At 30.6% G+C, this 19,479-nt stretch overlaps 6 protein-coding genes across 6 annotated transcripts; 3 read left to right on the top strand and 3 right to left on the bottom strand.

Annotated features, from left to right (window-relative positions):
- Positions 1-3,858: 3,858 nt before the first annotated feature.
- LOC119612520 lies at positions 3,859-4,604 on the bottom strand. Its single transcript, XM_037968328.1, has 3 exons — positions 4,457-4,604; positions 4,287-4,398; positions 3,859-4,223 (listed from the first exon to the last, which is right to left on the bottom strand). Exons 1-3 carry the CDS (start codon positions 4,583-4,585, stop codon positions 3,940-3,942), a joined length of 525 nt encoding a protein of 174 aa, XP_037824256.1. The 5' UTR covers positions 4,586-4,604; the 3' UTR covers positions 3,859-3,939.
- Positions 4,605-8,002: 3,398 nt separating this feature from the next.
- LOC119612526 (lectin subunit alpha-like) lies at positions 8,003-8,752 on the top strand. The gene is made up of 3 exons (XM_037968333.1): positions 8,003-8,172; positions 8,233-8,345; positions 8,412-8,752. Exons 1-3 carry the CDS (start codon positions 8,056-8,058, stop codon positions 8,692-8,694), a joined length of 513 nt encoding a protein of 170 aa, XP_037824261.1. The 5' UTR covers positions 8,003-8,055; the 3' UTR covers positions 8,695-8,752.
- Positions 8,753-11,280: 2,528 nt separating this feature from the next.
- LOC119612524 (lectin subunit alpha-like) lies at positions 11,281-12,206 on the top strand. The gene is made up of 3 exons (XM_037968332.1): positions 11,281-11,469; positions 11,541-11,653; positions 11,718-12,206. Exons 1-3 carry the CDS (start codon positions 11,353-11,355, stop codon positions 12,013-12,015), a joined length of 528 nt encoding a protein of 175 aa, XP_037824260.1. The 5' UTR covers positions 11,281-11,352; the 3' UTR covers positions 12,016-12,206.
- A 2,711-nt stretch (positions 12,207-14,917) lies between these two features.
- On the top strand, positions 14,918-16,080 carry LOC119612522 (lectin subunit alpha-like). Its single transcript, XM_037968330.1, has 3 exons — positions 14,918-15,492; positions 15,543-15,654; positions 15,720-16,080. The coding sequence occupies exons 1-3, from the start codon at positions 15,346-15,348 to the stop codon at positions 16,049-16,051; spliced, it is 591 nt and encodes a 196-aa protein (XP_037824258.1). The 5' UTR covers positions 14,918-15,345; the 3' UTR covers positions 16,052-16,080.
- Positions 16,067-16,905, bottom strand: LOC119612523 (E-selectin-like). The gene is made up of 3 exons (XM_037968331.1): positions 16,741-16,905; positions 16,562-16,674; positions 16,067-16,505 (listed from the first exon to the last, which is right to left on the bottom strand). The coding sequence occupies exons 1-3, from the start codon at positions 16,858-16,860 to the stop codon at positions 16,217-16,219; spliced, it is 522 nt and encodes a 173-aa protein (XP_037824259.1). The 5' UTR covers positions 16,861-16,905; the 3' UTR covers positions 16,067-16,216.
- Positions 16,906-18,356: 1,451 nt separating this feature from the next.
- Positions 18,357-19,044, bottom strand: LOC119612527 (lectin subunit alpha-like). The gene is made up of 3 exons (XM_037968334.1): positions 18,930-19,044; positions 18,756-18,867; positions 18,357-18,691 (listed from the first exon to the last, which is right to left on the bottom strand). Exons 1-3 carry the CDS (start codon positions 19,041-19,043, stop codon positions 18,372-18,374), a joined length of 546 nt encoding a protein of 181 aa, XP_037824262.1. The 5' UTR covers position 19,044; the 3' UTR covers positions 18,357-18,371.
- Positions 19,045-19,479: the final 435 nt, after the last annotated feature.

Genomic DNA, 19,479 nt, shown 5'->3' with positions numbered 1-19,479 from the left:
GACTATAGACTACTAGACTAGACTATAGACTAGACTATAGACTAGACTATAGACTAGACTATAGACTAGACTATAGACTAGACTATAGACTAGACTATAGACTGATACTATAGACTAGACTATAGACTAGACTATAGACTAGACTATAGACTAGACTATAGACTAGACTATAGACTAGACTATAGACTAGACTATAGACTAGACTATAGACTAGACTATAGACTAGACTATAGACTAGGACTATAGACTAGACTATAGACTAGACTATAGACTAGACTATAGACTAGACTATAGACTAGACTATAGACTAGACTATAGACTAGACTATAGACTAGACTATAGACTAGACTATAGACTAGACTATAGACTAGACTATAGACTAGACTATAGACTAGACTATAGACTAGACTATAGACTAGACTATAGACTAGACTATAGACTAGACTATAGACTAGACTATAGACTAGACTATAGACTAGACTATAGACTAGACTATAGACTAGACTATAGACTAGACTATAGGACTAGACTATAGACTAGACTATAGGACTAGACTATAGACTAGACTATAGACTAGACTATAGACTAGACTATAGACTAGACTATAGACTAGACTATAGACTAGACTATAGACTAGACTATAGACTAGACTATAGACTAGACTATAGACTAGACTAGACTAGACTAGACTAGACTATAGACTAGACTATAGACTAGACTATAGACTAGGACTATAGACTAGACTATAGAAGACTATAGACTAGACTAGACTAGACTATAGACTAGCTAGACTATAGACTAGACTATAGACTAGACTTAGACTAGATATAGACTAGACTATAGACTAGACTATAGACTAGACTATAGATAACTATAGACTAGACTATAGACTAGACTATAGACTAGACTATAGACTAGACTATAGACTAGACTATAGACTAGACTATAGACTAGACGATAGACTAGACTATAGACTAGACTATAGACTAGACTATAGACTAGGACTATAGACTAGACTATAGACTAGACTATAGACTAGACTATAGACTAGACTATAGAAGACTATAGGACTAGACTATAGGACTAGACTATAGACTTAGACTTATGACTAGACTATAGACTAGGACTATAGACTAGGACTATAGGACTAGGACTATAGACTAGACTCTATAGACCTAGACTGTAGGACTAGACTATAGACTAGACTATAGACTAGGACTATAGACTAGACTATAGAACTAGCACTATAGACTAGACTATAGACTAGACTATAGACTAGACTATAGACTAGACTATAGACTAGACTATAGACTAGACTATAGACTAGACTATAGACTAGACTATAGACTAGACTATAGACTAGACTATAGACTAGACTATAGACTAGACTATAGACTAGACTATAGACTAGACTATAGACTAGACTATAGACTAGACTATAGACTAGACTATAGACTAGACTATAGACTAGACTATAGACTAGACTATAGACTAGACTATAGACTAGATATAGACTAGACTATAGACTAGACTATAGACTAGACTATAGACTAGACTATAGACTAGACTATAGACTAGACTATAGACTAGACTATAGACTAGACTATAGACTAGACTATAGACTAGACTATAGACTAGACTATAGACTAGACTATAGACTAGACTATAGACTAGACTATAGACTAGACTATAGACTAGACTATAGACTAGACTATAGACTAGACTATAGACTAGACTATAGACTAGACTATAGACTAGACTATAGACTAGACTATAGACTAGACTATAGACTAGACTATAGACTAGACTAGCTAGACTAGACTGACTATAGACTAGACTATAGACTAGACTATAGACTAGACTATAGACTAGGACCTAGACTAGACTTAGACTAGACTATAGACTAGACTAAGACTAGACTATAGACTAGACTATAGACTAGACTATAGACTAGACTATAGACTAGGACTATAGACTAGACTATAGACTAGACTATAGACTAGACTATCGACTAGACTATAGACTAGACTATAGACTAGACTATAGACTAGACTATAGATAGACTATAGACTAGGACTATAGACTAGACTATAGCTAGAATATAGGACTAGACTATAGACTAGACTATAGACTAGACTATAGACTAGATATAGACTAGACTATAGACTAGACTATAGGACTAGACTATAGACTAGACTATAGACTAGACTATAGACTAGACTATAGACTAGACTATAGGACTAGACTATAGACTAGACTATAGACTAGACTATAGACTAGACTATAGACTAGACTATAGACTAGACTATAGACTAGACTATAGACTAGACTATAGACTAGACTATAGACTAGACTATAGACTAGACTATAGACTAGGACTAGACTATAGACTAAGACTAGACTAGACTATAGACTAGACTATAGACTAGACTATAGACTAGACTATAGACTAGACTATAGACTAGACTATAGACTAGGACTATAGACTAGACTATAGACTAGACTATAGGACTAGACTATAGACTAGACTATAGGACTAGACTATAGACTAGACTATAGACTAGACTATAGACTAGGACTATAGACTAGACTATAGACTAGACTATAGACTAGACTATAGACTAGACTATAGACTAGACTATAGACTAGACTATAGACTAGACTATAGACTAGACTATAGACTAGACCTATAGACTAGACTATAGACTAGACTATAGACTAGACTATAGGACTAGACTATAGACTAGACTATAGACTAGATTATAGACTAGATTATAGACTAGACTATAGACAGACATAGCCTAGACTAAGACTAGACTATGACTAGACTACTAGACTAGACTATAGGACTAGACTATAGACTAGACTATAGACTAGACTATAGACTAGACTATAGACTAGACTATAGACTAGACTATAGACTAGATTATAGACTAGACTATAGACTAGACTATAGACTAGACTATAGACTAGACTATAGACTAGACTATAGACTAGACTATAGACTAGACTATAGACTAGACTATAGACTAGACTATAGACTAGGCTATAGACTAGACTATAGACTAGACTATAGACTAGACTATAGACTAGACTATAGACTAGACTATAGACTAGACTATAGACTAGACTATAGACTAGACTATAGACTAGACTATAGAGTAGACTATAGACTAGACTATAGACTAGACTATAGACTAGACTATAGACTATAGTGTTGAAGATATGTAATTAAAATAAAAACTCCGTGAGTACTTTCAGATTGGTGCCATAATCACTTCCTTCTTTTAACACTCTGATCATTGGTCCCCTATGATTTGCTGTAGTAGACTTGGCAAAATGACTATTTTGATATTGTTCCTTTTAAGGTTCTATCTATCTACACTTCAGTTTTACGCTGTGTATATTTGAAGTATGTATCTCAAAAAAAAAAAAAAAACTACACTCGTACACAGCTCATTTTATGGAGTTAAACATAATCACTGACAATTTAAACACATTGGTATGAGGTGTTAAAAATGTTTAACTTTTTTTAGTTTTCTTATTTAACACACCGTTTCCACTAGCATGTCACAACATGTAATGACATGATGTTTTTCTTGTTGGACAGGAAAATTAAATAAAAAATTTCATAAAAAAAACGAACAATGTCAATGTTTAAACTATTTTAGGAAATTACAGTGAAACAATTAGTAGCATTAGTAAAGCATACCACCAGCTATTAAGGACTCATGAGTCTCAACTATACACTCGATGATAATGTGAATTGTGCACAAATATCTGAAATCACTTAACAATGAGATTTGTGAAATTAAGTGGCGAATTGTTTGTTTTAGGGTTTAAGGAATTTAGGAAATATTTAGTAAGTCCCCTTCTCACTTGTTTACTTTTATTGTAGTTTTAAAATATTAACCATTTTCCACATACAATATAATTATTTCAATTAAATTTCAACACAATATTTTGTATATTCTGACCACCACCACTAGTTTTGGTATTATTTTCGTGACATATAAAACCACGTAATATATCACAGTCCTTAGTAGCACCCTCGACGTTAACGGCACAATTATTAGGATTATTAGATTGTATAATTTGTGGTTCATTAACACCATCTAATTTGATATTTAAAAGGGTGGCCAGCTTAAAAGAATCCAATAATTTATTAATATCCTGCATATCAACTTTTTCGACAGCATTAAGCCAAAATTCTGGTTGAGGATCTAGAAAACAAAAAAATCAGGAAATATTTACTAATTTTCCAAAATTCCTCTTTTCTTACTTACCAAATGTTTGAGCCAAATATTTCAACAGTAATTCATCCTCTTTATAGGTTTTCAAAGTTATTAAACCCATATTTTTCTTTTGGCATTCATCATAGGATTGTTGAAAGGTGTACTAAAGGAAAGAATAGATTTTTAAGGGAAATTGTAATTTTTTTATTGCTTAGACTTACATTTATCTGCTCTTCTATATAGTAGGTATTATTATCGGTTTTAAACCATTTCGTTAGAGGTGCTCCCAAAATGGCAGTATATTCCAGACCAACTAGGGCCACAAGTACAAAGATCCATATTACTTTCATGCTGATTGTTTCATTAATGATATTTAAAAATTATTTACCATGCATTTAATATGAGTATTTTGAAAAGTGTTTTAATGTTTCTTATCAAAATTATGTGGTTTTATCCAAAAAAAAAAAAAAAAAAAAAAAATCCCAACAAACTTTAAGGCGATAAAAGGGCAGTAACTATACACACACACACGGGTTTAGTTTATCACAAGTTATTTATTGTAAAACCTACACTACTCATGGTTTTCGAATAAAAACATTACAATGTTTATAATTTGGAAAAAACAAATTAGAATGTTTTAGTTTGAACAAAATTATAACTACATATATAAAAAGACCAATTGCCCTGAATTCTAAATCGACTATGAAATTAGCTTTAATTAAGCCCATTCTGGGATTAATTATATCTTTTACATACTTAAATCAATTTTATTTTTATTTCAAATCAAGGCATTTGAGGCCAGACTAGACTATAGACTAGACCATAGACTAGACTATAGACTAGACTATAGACTAGACTATAGACTAGACTATAGACTAGACTATAGACTAGACTATAGACTAGACTATAGACTAGACTATAGACTAGACTATAGACTAGACTATAGATTAGACTATAGACTATAGACTAGACTAGACTATAGACTAGACTATAGACTAGACTATAGACTAGACTATAGACTAGACTATAGACTAGACTATAGACTAGACTATAGACTAGACTATAGACTAGACTATAGACTAGACTATAGACTAGACTATAGACTAGACTATAGACTAGACTATAGACTAGACTATAGACTAGACTATAGACTAGACTATAGACTAGACTATAGACTAGACTATAGACTAGACTATAGAATAGACTATAGACTAGACTATAGACTAGACTATAGACTAGACTATAGACTAGACTATAGACTAGACTATAGACTAGACTATAGACTAGACTATAGACTAGACTATAGACTAGACTATAGACTAGACTATAGACTAGACTATAGACTAGACTATAGACTAGACTATAGACTAGACTATAGACTAGACTATAGACTAGACTATAGACTAGACTATAGACTAGACTATAGACTAGACTATAGACTAGACTATAGACTAGACTATAGACTAGACTATAGACTAGACTATAGACTAGACTATAGACTAGACTATAGACTAGACTATAGACTAGACTATAGACTAGACTATAGACTAGACTATAGACTAGACTATAGACTAGACTATAGACTAGACTATAGACTAGACTATAGACTAGACTATAGACTAGACTATAGACTAGACTATAGACTAGACTATAGACTAGACTATAGACTAGACTATAGACTAGACTATAGACTAGACTATAGACTAGACTATAGACTAGACTATAGACTAGACTATAGACTAGACTATAGACTAGACTATAGACTAGACTATAGACTAGACTATAGACTAGACTATAGACTAGACTATAGACTAGACTATAGACTAGACTATAGACTAGACTATAGACTAGACTATAGACTAGACTATAGACTAGACTATAGACTCGACATAGACTAGACTATAGACTAGACTTAGACTAGACTATAGACTAGACTATAGACTAGACTATAGACTAGACTATAGACTAGACTATAGACTAGACTATAGACTAGACTATAGACTAGACTATAGACTAGGACTATAGACTAGACTATAGACTAGACTATAGGACTAGACTATAGACTAGACTATAGACTAGACTATAGACTAGACTATAGACTAGACTATAGACTAGACTATAGACTAGACTATAGACTAGACTATAGACTAGACTATAGACTAGACTATAGACTAGACTATAGACTAGACTATAGACTAGACTATAGACTAGACTATAGACTAGACTATAGACTAGACTATAGACTAGACTATAGGACTAAGACTAGCTATTAGACTAGACTATAGACTAGACTATAGACTAGACTATAAGACTAGAGACTATAGACTAGACTATAGACTAGACTATAGACTAGACTATAGACTAGACTATAGACTAGACTATACTATACTATAGACTAGACTATAGACTAGAACTATAGACTAACTATAGACTAGACTATAGACTAAGACTATAGACTAGACTATAGACTAGACTATAGACTAGACTATAGACTAGACTATAGACTAGACTATAGACTAGACTATAGACTAGACTATAGACTAGAACTAAGACTAGACTATAGACTAGACTATAGACTAGACTATAGACTAGACTATAGACTAGACTAAGACTAGACTGTAGACTAGACTATAGACTAGACTATAGACTAGACTATAGACTAGACTATAGACTAGACTATAGACTAAGACTATAGACTAGACTATAGACTAGACTAGAGACTAGACTATAGACTAGACTATAGACTAGAACTATAGACTAGACTATAGACTAGACATAGACCTCAGACTTAGACTAGACTATAGACTAGACTATAGACTAGATTCTGATTGTCTATTCTGTGGACTAGTCTACTGACAAATATGTCGACTAGTATATAACCTAGTCAATAGACTAGTCTGTACTAGTCAGTAGACTAGTGTTTAGATTAGTCCATATACTAGTATATGGACTAGTCAGCGGACTAGAATATTCAAAATTTACTGCTCTATTGATTAATCTAAGAGCTAGTCTATTCATTAGTCTGTGGACTAGTTTAATGACTAATTTATTTACATGCTTGTGGACTCTTCTATGGGTTTGTCTATTCACTACTTTGAGGACTGTTGACTAGTGTATAGTCTTGTCTATTGACTAATCTGTGTATTAGACTATGGACTAGTTTATTGACTTGTCAGTGGACTATTCTATTGGCTAGCCAATTGCCAGGTCTATGAACTCGTCGATTATCTAGTCTGCGGACTATTCCATGGATAAGTCTATTGACTACTCTATTTTGTAATTTATTGACTAGTCTATGAACAAGTGATCGATGACCTTATTATCACTAAGATCTAAGACAATATTCAAATAAATACAGATTTATGCCATAGAAACTCTCCGATCCTGGTCACCATTAAAAATTCTGGAGGTTTGAATGATGTCACGCATTCAATATTATTGTTGATCTATTGTTATTTGAAAACAATTTATTTGTATTAAGTAATTGTATATTTGTACAGCTTTTAATATAATTTGAATAAGATTAGTATATATATGTACATATATCTAAGGGAAATTAAATATAAATACACATAAATAAATCTCAGAATATGTATTTATTTTTGTATAAACGGGTTAATATAAAAAAATATTAAACATATGCACTGTTCTAGAGAAAAAAGCTCTTATCTGTAGCTTTTAACAAAAATTATTGTATTCTTAAAATTCAAAACAATTCTAATGAATCTCAATATATTGAACATCTTTGCTTGGTATTTTAAAAGTATTTAAGATTCTATACTGGCATTTGTATTTGAATAGTTTAAAAGTAACAATCGATATGAATTCTTTAAGATTTTGTGCCATTTTATTGCTAATTTTTCCCATATTCCATGTTCAAAGTAAAGTTTATACAACCACAAACAATATTACTTATTATATAGAGGATAGATATGCGGTGAGTTCATTTTTTGATATAAAAGTTATAAAAGTACAGTAATTGATGTTATAATTTCAGTTTACCTGGTATGATGCTCATCTAGAATGTAGCACCAGAGATATGGCTCTTTTGACAATTGATAGCAGGGAAAAATATGATGATATTTATGAGCTATTGATCGGTGGAACATTGTAAGTTTAACTCTAGCCATTATTTAGATTGTAAAAGCATATAAGTTAAACTTTATTCTAAATAAGTGCCGATAAACCTCCTCATCTTTGGATTGGTGCTATTGGTATTAATAGGAAATTTGCCTGGACTTTAACGGGTAAACCTATAATCCCCTCATTATGGTGCAACATTTGTCCTAATAATCATCCCCACAATGAAAATTGTGTTCAATTCTGGGGCAATGAACATGGTTTGAATGATTTAAATTGTGATTCAAAAATTGGTTTTGTTTGTGAGGATCGTAAAAAGCAAGAAAATTGCAAGGAAATAAAATCGAATTGTATAATAAATATTATGCAACATTATTGAAGTTATTATGAAGTGTGAAAATTGAAATGTTAATAATAAAAGATATTTATAGGAAATGAATTTATAAAAATGTAATGGTTTTATATAAATTTTAAAGAGTGTGAAGGGCAATAATAATATAGTCTCCGAGTAAACTAATGGTTCTTGAAACGTTTGCGATTTAACTATAACACTAGTCTTTAGTCTTTAGACTAGTGTATAGGTAAGTATATGTACTGGTATATAGACTATTCTATGGACTAATACATGAACTAGTATATGGAGTGTTCTTTGGATAAGTCAATTCACTTGCCTATGGACTATTATTCGGACTTTATTATTGACTGTTATACATATGTATTGAGCAGTGTATGACAATACTTTAGTCTAGTATATAAACTAATCGAATGACTAGTTTATGGACTATAATGTATAGCACGTCGACTAGGCTATAGAATATTATATGGACTAGGCTATAGGTTATTATATTGGCTACTTAATGGACTATTCTATCTACTATACTACTGACTAGTCTAGGTACTAGTATATTGATTAGTTTATGGAGTAGTGTAATGTGTAGTATATTGACTAGTTACTAGTATATTGACTAGTCCATAATCTTGTATGTTGAGTGATCCAGTTCATAGACGGGTCAATAGTCTATGAACTACATAAAATCTAGTCTAAGTCTATTATTTTATGGAACTATTCTAAGTATATACTAGACTACTGACTAGTATATGTATTAATCCATTGATTAGTTTATGGAAGAGTTCATAATCTAGTCTATGGACTAGTCTACTGACTAGCCCGTATGATCCAGTTTATAGATGGGTCAAGAGTCTATTGATTAGTCTTTTATAAATACCTGTCTAGTCTATTGCATAATAACTAAGCTATTGAGTATATGGATTAGTATTTGGACTACTTTTTAGACACGTCTATTCACAAGTCAATGAACTAGTCTATTGGATATTCTATGGACTAGACTACTGACTAGTCTATTGACTATGGGCTAATCTAGTGTTTTAAATTTATTGATTAGTCGTTTATATATGGACTAGTCTATTGCATAATAACTAGGCATTAGTATTTGGAGTAGTTTTTAGACATGCCTATTGACAAATCTATGGACTAGTCTATTGGCAATTATGTGTACTAATATGTACTAATATGTTGACTAGTTCATGGACTAATCTAACGTATAATTTATGGACTATGTTCAATGTATTATGACTAGTTTAGATATGTCTATTAATAGGTTTATGGACCAGTCTCTTGGCTAGGCTATGGACTAGTCTATTGGCTATATCTATGGACTACTTAATAGACTATTCTATGTACCAGACTACTGACTAGTCTATTGATTAGTTTATGGACTAGTCTAATGTATGTACTAGTCTAATGAATACCCCATAATCTAGTGTATTAAATGATCCAGTTCATACATGGGTCAATAGAATATGGGTTATGTAAAAACTTAACCAATTCTGTGGACTACTTAATGGACTATTCTATACACTAGACTACTGATTAGTCTATGTACTAATCTATTAATATGTTTATGTACTAGTCTAATGTAAAGTCTATGTACTATTTTCTTTGGATTAGTATTGGAACTAGTTTTTGATATGTCTATTAACAAGTCTATGGCCTAGTCTATTGGCTATTCTATGGACTAGACTATTGTCTAGCTACCAATATATTGAATATTATATGTACTATCCTATTGTCTAGTCTATGGACTTAATTAATATTTAGGTTTGTTTTCATTTGTATTCTTTATTTGTACAGCTTTTAATTTATTTTTAATTAGATTGCAAACAAAAATATATTAAATATACTTATATAAATAAAATTTCTAGAATGAACGGATTGCTACACAAAGAAAAATCGTATACTAAATTTAACTTCATTTTTCTCAACTTTAGACTAAAACGTAATTAAAAATTTGACAATAATTCTATTACTTAAAACCATTGCTCATTCTTAAAATAATTACACATCGGGATTGATTAAACAAATCTATAGCAAAAGTTATTTTACTGAATATGAAAATCAATTTTTAAGCGAGTTTTAACTGAATCTTTTCCAATCTCATTTCTTACTTAATTTCATACTTCATTCATTCTCAATATAATTCAATATAATTCTCATTTAGTTAAGAATATTTTTGCAATAAATAGTTGAGTTTTATACAAATGATATCATATTTAATATGAATGTATGTGTGTTTAAATGCTAATTATAGTTTTAGTATCAGTTATTTAACTATATATTTTTGTAATTAACCTTCTGCAATCAAGTACGAATCGTACTCAATTCAAGCCCTTTTGGTATCAATTCAATATTTTAAATACTTAAATCAATCTTATTTTTATCTCTAATCAAGTATGCATAAATAAGTCATCTTACAATACACTTTGACCCACCAAAAATGGTTTAAATTAGATTTTTCGTACTTAACTGAAATGTATTTAATTCAACCGCTCCGGATTAGTTTTTTTTTCAGTGTCCGAAAAATATTATACGATATTAATGAAATTAATTGGTTTATAGACATTTTGTTGACAAAAAACGCTTATCTTATCTTAAAACTCCAACCAAATTGAATTGAATACTTTATTTAAGTATCAAAAATATGATTTGTAATTGATCAGTTCAAAAGTAACAATCGTCATGAATTCTTTAAGATTTTCTACCATTATCTTGGTAATTTTTTCAATTTTTCAAGTTCAAGGTAAAGTTTATACAACTTCAAATAATATTACATATTATATAGAGGATCAATATGCGGTAAGTTTCATATTATAGCTCTTTTTTTTTGATAATTTGCTAGCAAATTAAACTTTTATAATTCTATATAGTTTACCTGGTACGATGCCCATCTAGAATGTAGCAGCAGAGATATGGCTCTTTTAACCATTGATAGTAAGGAAAAATATGATGATATTTATGAGCTATTGATCGGTGGAACATTGTAAGTTTAAACCTATCCACTGGCAGATTGTGTTAGCATTAATTAAAACTTTATTTTTATTTAGTTACCATAAACCTCCCCATCTTTGGATTGGAGCTATTGGTATTAATAAGAAATTTGCCTGGATTTTAACGGGTAAACCTATAATTCCCTCATTTTGGTGCAATATTTGCCCAAATAATTATCCCAATAATGAAAATTGTGTAGAATTCTGGGGCGATGAGCGTGGTTTAAATGATTTAAATTGTGGTTCTAAAATTGGTTTCGTTTGTGAGGATCGTGTTATACAAAAAGATTGCGAGAGACCTATTTTCGAAATTGCGGAAGTTATTATTAATTGTGAAAAGAAACAAAAAAACTAAACTTTTAATAAGAGAGTTTAGTTTTAAGAAAATTATACCAAAATATTTAACTTTAAATGTTGGAAACAGTAATTTATTTTGAGTTATTCAAATTTACTATCTTTTTTATCTACTTTAAATTTCATAAAATATAAACATTTTAATCTGAAATACAAAAATAAGGGATTACTAGCCTAATGTATGAACTATAATATTTACATTCGTATATATTTGTGATAATTGTAGTAATACGTTTCAACATAAACAACAGCATCCCGATAATTAATTGTTTTATTTTGGCTCCATTTGCTATTATACCTACGATCAAAATAGATGCGGGTATATTGTTTTTGTCATCCCGTTTGCAAAACATCGAGATATTGGTCATAGATCCTCAAAAGTATATATATTCTGGGTCCTTATTAAATTTTAAGACGATCTAGCTATGTCCGTCCGTCTGTCTATCTGTCTGATAAAAGAACGATAGAGTCCGAATGGAAAGAGCTAGAGAGTTGAAATTTTACAAACAAAAATTTCCTATAGGTAAGGCTTGTTGTCGTTCCATGTTTTCGCATAGCCCCCATAGAAGTGGTTACAAGTTAATAGTCATAACTGCTTTAAAAATACGATTAAAGGACAAATAAGTTCCATATGAGCAAAAATCACTCTAGAAAATTTTATAAGGATCGGTCCATAATTGACCGATAGAAAATTGCTTTAACGTTCATTGCTGGTTTAAATATACGAGTACAGTTATGAAATTCGACATAAGCAACTTTAATAAGAGCGTTAATCTTCCTACCGAATTTCATGCGGAATGGGTCGGTAACTCACACTACCTCCCACATAAGGCCCCTTCGGAAAATTACTTTAACGCTAATTACTGGCAATAAATTCGATTGCTGAGATTAAATGTGGCAATTATACGACCCGAAATCTATCTAGCAAATTTTACGACAATCGGTCTATAATTGACATATTCCGAATATCATCCTGATGTTTATAGGGGAGCAATCATTTTATGGCAAGCGGTTTGATGGTGGGTATATAAGATTCGGCATACCACTCTTACTTGTTTTTTCCCTCTATATCGTTGAGGATATCTATGTATATATGGATATCATTTTGCTAGACAGTTCTAGATTCAGTGATCGTAACTGTTTTTGAAACCCTAGTGCATACTAAGATCTCATTGTTCCGAATGTCAGTGCAGCTAAGTTTAGAATTGTTTTCAGACTGAATTAGGTGCTATAATCACAGATAAAGTTTTGATATATAGTAATTCGAAATAGGTTAAATCTGAATACTAAGTATATTTTTTACAAGAGAATCCTTTTAATGGATGCTAATGAATAACCAAAATTCTTCATATTGGAAACCCTAAATTTTGCATTAAATAAAAATCAGCTCTGGCATTCGAATCTCATTAGTCGTATATCAGCAGTCGAGATGAATTCTTTAAAATTGTACGCCATTATATTGGTGATTTTTCCTATACATGGAATACAAAGTGAATGGTATAGGACTTTAAAAAATAATGCCTACTTTATAGAGCAAAAACATAAAGTCAGAATGTTTAATTATATAAACTCTAAGCAAAGAATTATATCAACTCTAAGCAACGAAATTTCCATACAAAATCTAATTTATAAACTGTTTATAAAATGAAAATTTTGTTTGTGAATAAGGGGGTAAATGTTTAAAATTAAGGTTACTTCTAACTAACTAACTAACTAACTAACTAACTAACTAACTAACTAACTAACTAACTAACTAACTAACTAACTAACTAACTAACTAACTAACTAACTAACTAACTAACTAACTAACTACTAACTAACTAACTAACTAACTAACTAACTACTAACTAACTAACTAACTAACTAACTAACTAACTAACTAACTAACTAACTAACTAACTAACTAACTAACTAACTAACTAACTAACTAACTAACTAACTAACTAACTACTAACTAACTAACTACTAACTAACTAACTAACTAACTAACTAACTAACTAACTAACTAACTAACTAACTACTAACTAACTAACTAACTAACTAACTAACTAACTAACTAACTACTAACTAACTAACTAACTAACTAACTAACTAACTAACTAACTAACTAACTAACTAACTAACTAACTAACTAACTAACTAACTAACTAACTAACTAACTAACTAACTAACTAACTAACTAACTAACTAACTAACTACTAACTAACTAACTAACTACTAACTAACTAACTAACTAACTAACTAACTAACTAACTAACTAACTAACTAACTAACTAACTAACTAACTAACTAACTAACTAACTAACTAACTAACTAACTAACTAACTAACTAACTAACTAGACTAACACTACTAGAACTAACAACTATAACTAGACTATAGACTACACTATAGACTACACTATAGACTAGTACTATAGACTAGACTATAGACTACACTATAGAACTAGTACTATAGACTAGACTATAGACTAGACTATAGACTAGACTATAGACTAGACTATAGAACTAGACTATAGACTAGACTATAGACTAGACTATAGACCTAGACTATAGACTAGACTATAGACTAGACTATAGACCAGACTAGACTATAGACTAGACTATAGACTAGACTATAGACTAGACTATAGACTAGACTATAGACTAGACTATAGACTAGACTATAGACTAGACTATAGACTAGACTATAGACTAGACTATAGACTAGACTATAGACTAGACTATAGACTAGACTATAGACTAGACTATAGACTAGACTATAGACTAGACTATAGACTAGACTATAGACTAGACTATAGACTAGACTATAGACTAGACTGTAGACTAGACTATAGACTAGACTGTAGACTACACTATAGACTAGACTATAGACTAGACTACAGAATGCCAGCTATGTGAACTACTTATCAACAGCTTATAATTTAGACAAAGTACCGAAAGAGTCGTGGGTGTACCGCGGGTTTTTTCGATAACAAAAATTCTGGTACCTCCCTAGTAGCTGACGAGAGCTAAACTATTTATCTTTCTATTGTTTTGCTTTTCCTCGTAATTATTCATTCCATTCTAATTTTTGTTTTTTTAAGAAAATTTTCTGAAAGAGTTTTGATTCTAATTCATAAACAGTTTGTACAGTTTAGTAACTGATACAAAATATTAAATGCAAAATAAGTTGAAACTTATCGTTAAAAATTACTCAGAAACTAATTATCAAGGTCAAGAATTTTTTTCTTCTTTTTAAAAACAGTTCATATTTCTGGGGAAGTTTGTGATGATAAAGAAAAAAATTCTCAAAATGAAATAGTTTAAGAAAAGTTTTACAAAATTAAACAAATGTTAAAATTAAATGTCATTTATTTGTTGGATATGAAACATTTCATAAGTATTTTATTAATTGCCACACTAAGCGGCAGTGTGCCCGTGGAAAAATGGCATAGAAGCAATGATAAGAGTTTATACTACATTGAAACGGATCCAAAAGTAGGAACTTACGAAAGTGATAATATAGTTAATAGTAATTTATATTCTAGCACAATTGGTTTGAAGCTTGGAATGAATGTGCCCGTAAAAATATGTCCTTAATGGCCATAGATACTTTTTACAAACACACACAAATCGATACTTTAATCCGAAGACTATTTCGTAAGTTGGTGATAAAAATAAATAACAAGTTTTTAAGTTAAAACATGTATAATTTCGTTCTTTAGCAACATCTCCCTCATTTTGGTTGTCTGGTAATGATAATGCTGTTGATAAACGTTACGAATGGGCTACTAGCGGAGAAGTTTTCAGTTTTACTAATTGGGGTCCCGGACAACCGGATCGTTTAAATAATAATGAACATTGTATATTGATTTGGCAAAATACCTGGCAATGGTATGATTTACCCTGCTCTCATAAACTGGGGTTTTTATGTGAAGAAAATACTTTTTTAAAAGAAAAGAATAAGGAATTGTCAATATTGAAAGAAAGTTATTTACATCTTTTTGGTAATGGCTGTAAATCTAATAATATTGTGTTAAACATTAATAAAAATTAAAAGGAAAGAATTTAATTAGTATTAAAACAGATCAGAGCTAGATCAAGTGGACATGGAACCCACATGATCTAGCACATGAGTTTTTATTTCTTAAATATACTAAGAAAATCTTAGACCATAACTATTTTATACAAATTTTGAATATACAAAGTCCACTAATTAACACTAGTTCTTATGCTGATGTATATTTAAGACTATATGTTTTTCCGGCATTTTCATTTGATCACACTTGTTATTTTGATAACGATTCTCTTCACACACAAAACCCAATTGATCCACACAATTTCGATCATTAAGATCTTTAGTGTTTTCATACATCTGCAAACAATTTTCTGAATTTCTAGCATTATCAAAACTGCTATATTTCCAGATGACAGGTTTGCCATTTAAAATCCAAGTAAATTTACGTTGAGCCCCAATAGCACCTATCCAAAGATGTGGTGGTTTGCGATTGCTGTATGAAAAAAGTTTCATTAGTAGAACTAAAAAATAATTACAAACATTCCTTACAATTTTCCACTTATTAAAACATTATAGAGATCATAAAATGAATCTTCATTTTCTATGGTAAATAGGGTCATATTACGATTATAACACTCGATATGGGCCTCAAACCATTTGTACTAAAAACAAAATTATTGAAACTGTTAACATTTTATTACTGTTTAAATCAATTAAACAAAACTTACATTATAGGCTGGTTCCACATAATATACCTTATTACTGGCAGAAGTATAAAAATTTCCTGCTTTCGCTGTGGAGCAGCTTAAAACAATTACTATCGATAGCAGTATTAATGAAGTATTCATTTTGTGAACTACAATTTATGACTGCTGAAAACTGCGAGTATTTAAAATTATTTATAGTTATATATTTGGATAAAATTTGTGGTGGGAAGTTGAGGTTAAAATTCATATTATCGTTTTATTATCGTTGTTTGCAAAAGTCAACATAATAGTAAAGTGGATTTTTTGTAAAAATTTTTTATTATTTAGGGTAAATTACAAAGAATTTCTCAACGTCTACGGAATAACTGTACAGTGTACATTCATAAAATAAATTAAGTAATTCGTACTCAAATCAATCAGGAGCGATTTAAGAAGTACGGTTTTCTTTAAACCAAGTACAAAATAATTGATTCAGGTACAAGTCCGATAAGTAAGAAAAATCTAATTTACACGGTTTGATTTAAGTCTATAGTCTAGTCTATAGTCTATAGTCTATAGTCTAGTCTATAGTTTAGTCTATAGTCTAGTCTATAGTTTAGTCTATAGTCTAGTCTATAGTCTAGTCTATAGTCTAGTCTAGTCTATAGTCTAGTCTATAGTCTAGTCTATAGTCTAGTCTAGTCTAGTCTAGTCTAGTCTATAGTCTAGTCTAGTCTATAGTCTAGTCTATAGTCTAGTCTATAGTCTAGTCTATAGTCTAGTCTATAGTCTAGTCTAGTCTATAGTCTAGTCTATAGTCTAGTCTATAGTCTAGTCTATAGTCTAGTCTATAGTCTAGTCAATAGTCTAGTCTATAGTCTAGTCTATAGTCTAGTCAATAGTCTAGTCTATAGTCTAGTCTATAGTCTAGTCTATAGTCTAGTGTGGTCTATAGTCTAATCTATAGACTAGACTATAGTCTAGTCTATAGTCTAGCCTATAGTCTTGTCTATAGTCTAGTCTATAGTCTAGTCTATAGTCTAGTCTATAGTCTAGTCTATAGTCTAGTCTATAGTCTAGTCTATAGTCTAGTCTATAGTCTAGTCTATAGTCTAGTCTATAGTCTAGTCTATAGTCTAGTCTAGTCTATAGTCTAGTCTATAGTCTAGTCTAGTCTAGTCTAGTCTATAGTCTAGTCTATAGTCTAGTCTATAGTCTAGTCTATAGTCTAGTCTATAGTCTAGTCTATAGTCTAGTCTATAGTCTAGTCTATAGTCTAGTCTATAGTCTAGTCTATAGTCTAGTCTATAGTCTAGTCTAGTCTAGTCTATAGTCTAGTCTATAGTCTAGTCTATAGTCTAGTCTATAGTCTAGTCTATAGTTTAGTCTATAGTCTAGTCTATAGTCTAGTCTATAGTCTAGTCAATAGTCTAGTCTATAGTCTAGTCTACAGTCTAGTCTATAGTCTAGTCTATAGTCTAATCTATAGTCTAGTCAATAGTTCGTAATTCCTTACGTATCCTATATTTAAAAATTCTCATTAACTATTTGGGAATCGTAACGCTTTCAGTTTAAAACTCTTTAACTTGGGTTAAAAATCCGGTTTAAAGAAATTTTTCATTATAATTTATAAACACTTTTTCGAAAATTCCTTTTATTTTTCAACTTCCCTTTCAATTCAATAGAACATCACTAGATCTACAACCCGAACATAATAAGTTACGACAGGATGCCCTCAACATTGCCAACTCTCGATTCTTTTCTTTTAGAAACACATTTTCCTCACATACAAAACCGATTTTACGTGAACACGGTAGATCGTACCACTGCCAGGTGTTGTGCCAAATCAATATACAATGTTCGTTATTATTCAAACGATCCGGTTGACCAGCGCCCCAATTTGTAAAGGTAAAAACTTTACCGCTAGTAGCCCATTCATAACGTCTATCGACTGCATTATCATGACCCGATATCCATAAAGAGGGACTCGAAGCTTTTAAATAATTAGAAAAAAATGTGAAGCAATTTAAACAAGGATTAAATCCCCCAATACTTACGAAATATTCTTCTTAATAAAGTATCAATTTGTGTGTGTTTGTATAAGGTATCTATAGCCATTAAGGACATATTTTTACGGGCACATTCATTCCAAGCCTCATACCAATTGTACTAAGAATAATAGCATCATTTAAAGTTTTTTTTGGTAATTGCATTATTTAAAATTAAATTACCTTTTCTTCTGCTTCTATGAAATATAAACTGCCGTTATTACTTCTGTGCCATTTACGAACTGGCACACTGCTTGCTATACTGATGATCAGTAAAATACTTACGAAATATTTCATAATTAATAACTAAATGAATTTAAATTAAATAAAGTAATTTTCTTTTATTTATATGCATTTTGAACAATTGAAATTGTCTATTTGTTATTTATCAAAATCACTTAATTTCCTCTTTACTGCAAAATTAAATAAAAGAAAAACTTATTTCTTAAATAAATAATCAATAAATTGTCTTAAATACAGAAATAAGTTAACATAATGGCAATGTTTAAACAGAAATTAACATCTGTTTTAAATGAATCCAAATATTTCCTTAACATTGCATAATATATCAATGATGGCAACATCAACAAATCGAAAGATCGCTTGAAATATTGTTACAATAGGTGATCGCAGAGTATCAACAATGTTTTACACCCCACTTTTACAGAGAACTTAACTTCTTCCTTACGACTAAAAGTATTAACTAACTAACTACTAACTAACTAACTAACTA

The sequence above is a fragment of the Lucilia sericata genome, unplaced genomic scaffold (assembly GCF_015586225.1).
Source record: "Lucilia sericata isolate MDLA Ls3-8-SP2 unplaced genomic scaffold, ASM1558622v1 Contig001724F_arrow, whole genome shotgun sequence".
Lineage (NCBI taxonomy): Eukaryota > Metazoa > Arthropoda > Insecta > Diptera > Calliphoridae > Lucilia > Lucilia sericata.
This window is presented reverse-complemented; position numbering and strand designations above follow the sequence as displayed.

Bases quoted from the DNA above. Each gene is read 5' to 3' on its own strand.
- LOC119612520 (XM_037968328.1), bottom strand. From the start codon at position 4,585: ATGAAAGTAATATGGATCTTTGTACTTGTGGCCCTAGTTGGTCTGGAA. The intron at 4,399-4,456 runs GTAAGTCTAAGC...TCTTTCCTTTAG, and splicing joins ATATAGAAGAGCAGATAAAT to TACACCTTTCAACAATCCTA. The intron at 4,224-4,286 runs GTAAGTAAGAAA...TTTGTTTTCTAG, and splicing joins ATATTTGGCTCAAACATTTG to ATCCTCAACCAGAATTTTGG.
- LOC119612526 (XM_037968333.1), top strand. From the start codon at position 8,056: ATGAATTCTTTAAGATTTTGTGCCATTTTATTGCTAATTTTTCCCATA. The intron at 8,173-8,232 runs GTGAGTTCATTT...TTATAATTTCAG, and splicing joins ATATAGAGGATAGATATGCG to TTTACCTGGTATGATGCTCA. The intron at 8,346-8,411 runs GTAAGTTTAACT...ATTCTAAATAAG, and splicing joins CTATTGATCGGTGGAACATT to TGCCGATAAACCTCCTCATC.
- LOC119612524 (XM_037968332.1), top strand. From the start codon at position 11,353: ATGAATTCTTTAAGATTTTCTACCATTATCTTGGTAATTTTTTCAATT. The intron at 11,470-11,540 runs GTAAGTTTCATA...AATTCTATATAG, and splicing joins ATATAGAGGATCAATATGCG to TTTACCTGGTACGATGCCCA. The intron at 11,654-11,717 runs GTAAGTTTAAAC...ATTTTTATTTAG, and splicing joins CTATTGATCGGTGGAACATT to TTACCATAAACCTCCCCATC.
- LOC119612522 (XM_037968330.1), top strand. From the start codon at position 15,346: ATGTTAAAATTAAATGTCATTTATTTGTTGGATATGAAACATTTCATA. The intron at 15,493-15,542 runs GTAGGAACTTAC...TTTATATTCTAG, and splicing joins ACATTGAAACGGATCCAAAA to CACAATTGGTTTGAAGCTTG. The intron at 15,655-15,719 runs GTAAGTTGGTGA...TTCGTTCTTTAG, and splicing joins TTTAATCCGAAGACTATTTC to CAACATCTCCCTCATTTTGG.
- LOC119612523 (XM_037968331.1), bottom strand. From the start codon at position 16,860: ATGAATACTTCATTAATACTGCTATCGATAGTAATTGTTTTAAGCTGC. The intron at 16,675-16,740 runs GTAAGTTTTGTT...TTTTGTTTTTAG, and splicing joins ATGTGGAACCAGCCTATAAT to TACAAATGGTTTGAGGCCCA. The intron at 16,506-16,561 runs GTAAGGAATGTT...TTTTTCATACAG, and splicing joins GTTTTAATAAGTGGAAAATT to CAATCGCAAACCACCACATC.
- LOC119612527 (XM_037968334.1), bottom strand. From the start codon at position 19,043: ATGAAATATTTCGTAAGTATTTTACTGATCATCAGTATAGCAAGCAGT. The intron at 18,868-18,929 runs GTAATTTAATTT...TATTATTCTTAG, and splicing joins TCATAGAAGCAGAAGAAAAG to TACAATTGGTATGAGGCTTG. The intron at 18,692-18,755 runs GTAAGTATTGGG...ATTATTTAAAAG, and splicing joins TTTATTAAGAAGAATATTTC to CTTCGAGTCCCTCTTTATGG.